Below are 3,001 nucleotides of genomic sequence, written 5' to 3'. Positions count from 1 at the left end.
ACAGAGACAGAGGACGGGGACGGATATCCGGCTGAAAAGAGGGACATCCGGTGGAATTTCCGGCGGTAACAGAGCAATCCTGGAAGTGGACCGTCGTGGACATAGACTAGCACTGGACTGAACAGAGGAACTGAAGGGTAGATTAGGTATTAGTTTAGCTTGGAGCAGTTATATCAAAGAGAAAGTGAAAGACAAAGGGACAAAATCATGAGTCACACTCGGTCGGGCTTTCCACAGATGGAGACAATTACGGGATTGTAAAGGATTAAAAAAAGTCCCCAAATTGGCCCACAGATATGTATTATGTCTATTTTATTAATAAAATAACTTTAGATTGGGTGATGTGGTTGTACGTCAGTAGCTAACATTACATAACGTCCCCCTCCCATTTAGCGCAGACGTTTTAGTCTTTTTAGTCCGTGTGTGTGTTAACCTGCTATTTTCCTTGGGTTTCATGAAATGCGCTATATTAATCTAAGTTATTATTACGTCGGTTGTTTTATGCTTTGGCTCGTGACACAGTGATGGGGATACCCGGATTAGCTCATGAGACATCCAGGCTAAGTTACCATAATGCAACAATGCATCTGTAACTTATTCTCTTATTGTAAATAAATGATTTTCTGTCTGAGCAAAACATTCATCACAACTATATGACCCCCCCGGTAACGCTGACTCTGTAATGTACCATGACCATTACAGCCCCATGGAGTACGCAGCTGTGGTAAAAACACTTAGACGCTAGAATCATCACAAACTAAAAGTTACATGTAGCAACTTTAACTATGTTTCCATTTTGGCCAATTTACTAATTCATTCCATTCAATATATTAAACAGGGCTTACAATAAAAGCCTTAACCTTTTTATTGCATAGAACACTAAGCTATTATAAAAAAGCTGCAAAAGAAAACAAGTCAGTGGACCTTGAGTAAAGATTATTTTCTCAAACATTCATAGACTTTCTGAGACTTACAGGAAGGAAAAGACCAGAATTCAATAGGGCTGCCCTTTCTTAGTCTACTAAGATTTATTTAGTAGATTAGTCACTTCTTGTGCTTTTCCATTCTGAATGACTTATTTCTAAGAAACCTAACGAGCACATCTCTGCTAAACACAAGATTTAAAGTGGTGCTGTTGCATGATTCTTTGTGAAGTTGTATATTGCTCTTTTACTAGTCTTAACGTCCACTCAAAGCACACTCAATAAAATCAACTAATCCGTGAGTCGACAAAATCATGCGAGTGTTGGTCAACTAAGCATTTCTTTGGCCCTGAGAGAAGCTGAAGGACATAAAGTGTCCAGTAACCTCTCTACCACAGTGGTTCCTAGGAGGTGAGACGTATCCGACCATTACAGTTCAGATTATTAAAATACAATGGTACTCCTGTCATGTGGCGGCCCACCTGAAACAATCCTCAGCTAGAGAAATGCTGCTGGAGGAACAGTAACAAGAAACCGGTAATCTCAAGCAAAATGGAATGAGATGATAGCGAGAGTGAGACGGAGACGACGCGGTAGTGTAGGTCATGGAGGGGAGGTAACACGTGGTCATGTCATATATCATCATGGGATACAGAGTTCAATGTCAGGAAGTTATGCTGTCATGAGATACACACTTAAACAAAACACAGTAACATGGTTTACACTAGAAGAGTAATACTATTGCTCGCACATGTCGAAAGCTTCAAATTCTCTTGTTGTGTGAAATCAAAAAGGAAACATTACAAAGAGTGTCTTTGACTACATGTAAAAGGCACAGTTGGCACTCCTGATTACAACAGTAGTTTGGGATAATGTGCTAAAAAAGGTTAATATCAGACAGCAGGCACACTACCAAGCCAACAGAAGCGTGTAGTATAGAGAGACTAACACACACACACACGCACACACACACACATACACACACACACGCACACACACACACACCTCTTTCTTCTTTTAAACCATCACTGCTAGTGCTCAGCTAACTGCATTCTGATTTTTAAAACAGCGTCTTTCACTCACGTCTTCACAAAGACAAACAAATATACATTAAAAGAGCCCAGAGTACAGTGGAAGGCTGTCATGGAATGATAGGCATAGAGTAAAAACAGGTAACATTAACCAATCTGTGCTTGGCTGTGTATTAATTGTCTAAAAATCCGTCCTTTCCTTAATACATTTTAGTAACACTTTGGTTGAAGTGCACTGGTAATGGAATCTCACTTCCCAAGCACATCACAGCATCTGAGCTGTTATGAGATTGTTAATAGCTTTTTGTCTCTTACACAGTATGACTTCAAGCAAAGTGCCACTTCCTTTTTACCTGACCTTGCAATACAAATGACTGCAAGAGGCTGAGTAGAAAGTTGGAAGAGAAGGCACAAATTTCAGACAATCAGAAATACGACTCGCGGGCTAAATCTTCCCTGCAGCTTCAGCTGTGAATGGAGAAATTGGAGAGAAAAAAGAAAAGAAAAAATCAACTCCCAGTATCAGAATTTTGGGAGCGTCTTTCCCCCTCCTCGCTGTGCCTGGGCCCGGCCTCTCGTCCACACCGCTGCTGTTGGTTGGTTCACGTCAGCAGGCCCAGGCGGGTGAGCTTGGCCGACAGGAAGGAGTGGAGGACAAACACCACCGGCTTTGGACCCGAGTGGAGGTCAAATACCTGGAGGACAGAGGGAGAAAGTGAGGGAGGAGAAGAAGAAGGGTAAAACGTAGTTTTAATACTTTACTCTGAGATATAAGAACCCCTTGCATTGGCTGAAATGAATCATTTACAGTATTTTAGCTCACATCCAGCATCCAGTGTTAGTTAATAAATAATATGGACAGACACTTTATTATACTATCATTTGTTCTGGTTCCAATCTAAAAAATGGAGTAAAGCTGTCCTCTAGACCACGGGGCTTTAAGACGTTTTTTATTTATAAATGAAGTTGCATATTAAACAGAGCTTACAATAACAGCCTAAAGCCTTTATTCATACCTTTTTAGTGCATACTTATCCCCCCCCCCCC

The 3,001-nt window shown here is 40.9% G+C and overlaps 1 protein-coding gene across 1 annotated transcript in view; it reads right to left on the bottom strand.

The window, feature by feature from the left end:
* Positions 1-1,062: 1,062 nt before the first annotated feature.
* Positions 1,063-3,001, bottom strand: part of LOC116693404 (beta-2-syntrophin-like) — a 24,660-nt gene continuing 22,721 nt past the window's right edge. The window contains exon 7 of the mRNA XM_032522353.1: positions 1,063-2,649. Within this exon, the coding sequence (XP_032378244.1) occupies positions 2,557-2,649 (93 nt within the window). The 3' untranslated portion in view covers positions 1,063-2,556. The remainder of the gene's footprint in view (positions 2,650-3,001) is intronic.

This window comes from Etheostoma spectabile, chromosome 8 (genome assembly GCF_008692095.1).
Source record: "Etheostoma spectabile isolate EspeVRDwgs_2016 chromosome 8, UIUC_Espe_1.0, whole genome shotgun sequence".
Taxonomy (NCBI): domain Eukaryota; kingdom Metazoa; phylum Chordata; class Actinopteri; order Perciformes; family Percidae; genus Etheostoma; species Etheostoma spectabile.
Note: the sequence above shows the minus strand (reverse complement) of the source record. Positions and strands in the feature narration are given on the sequence as shown.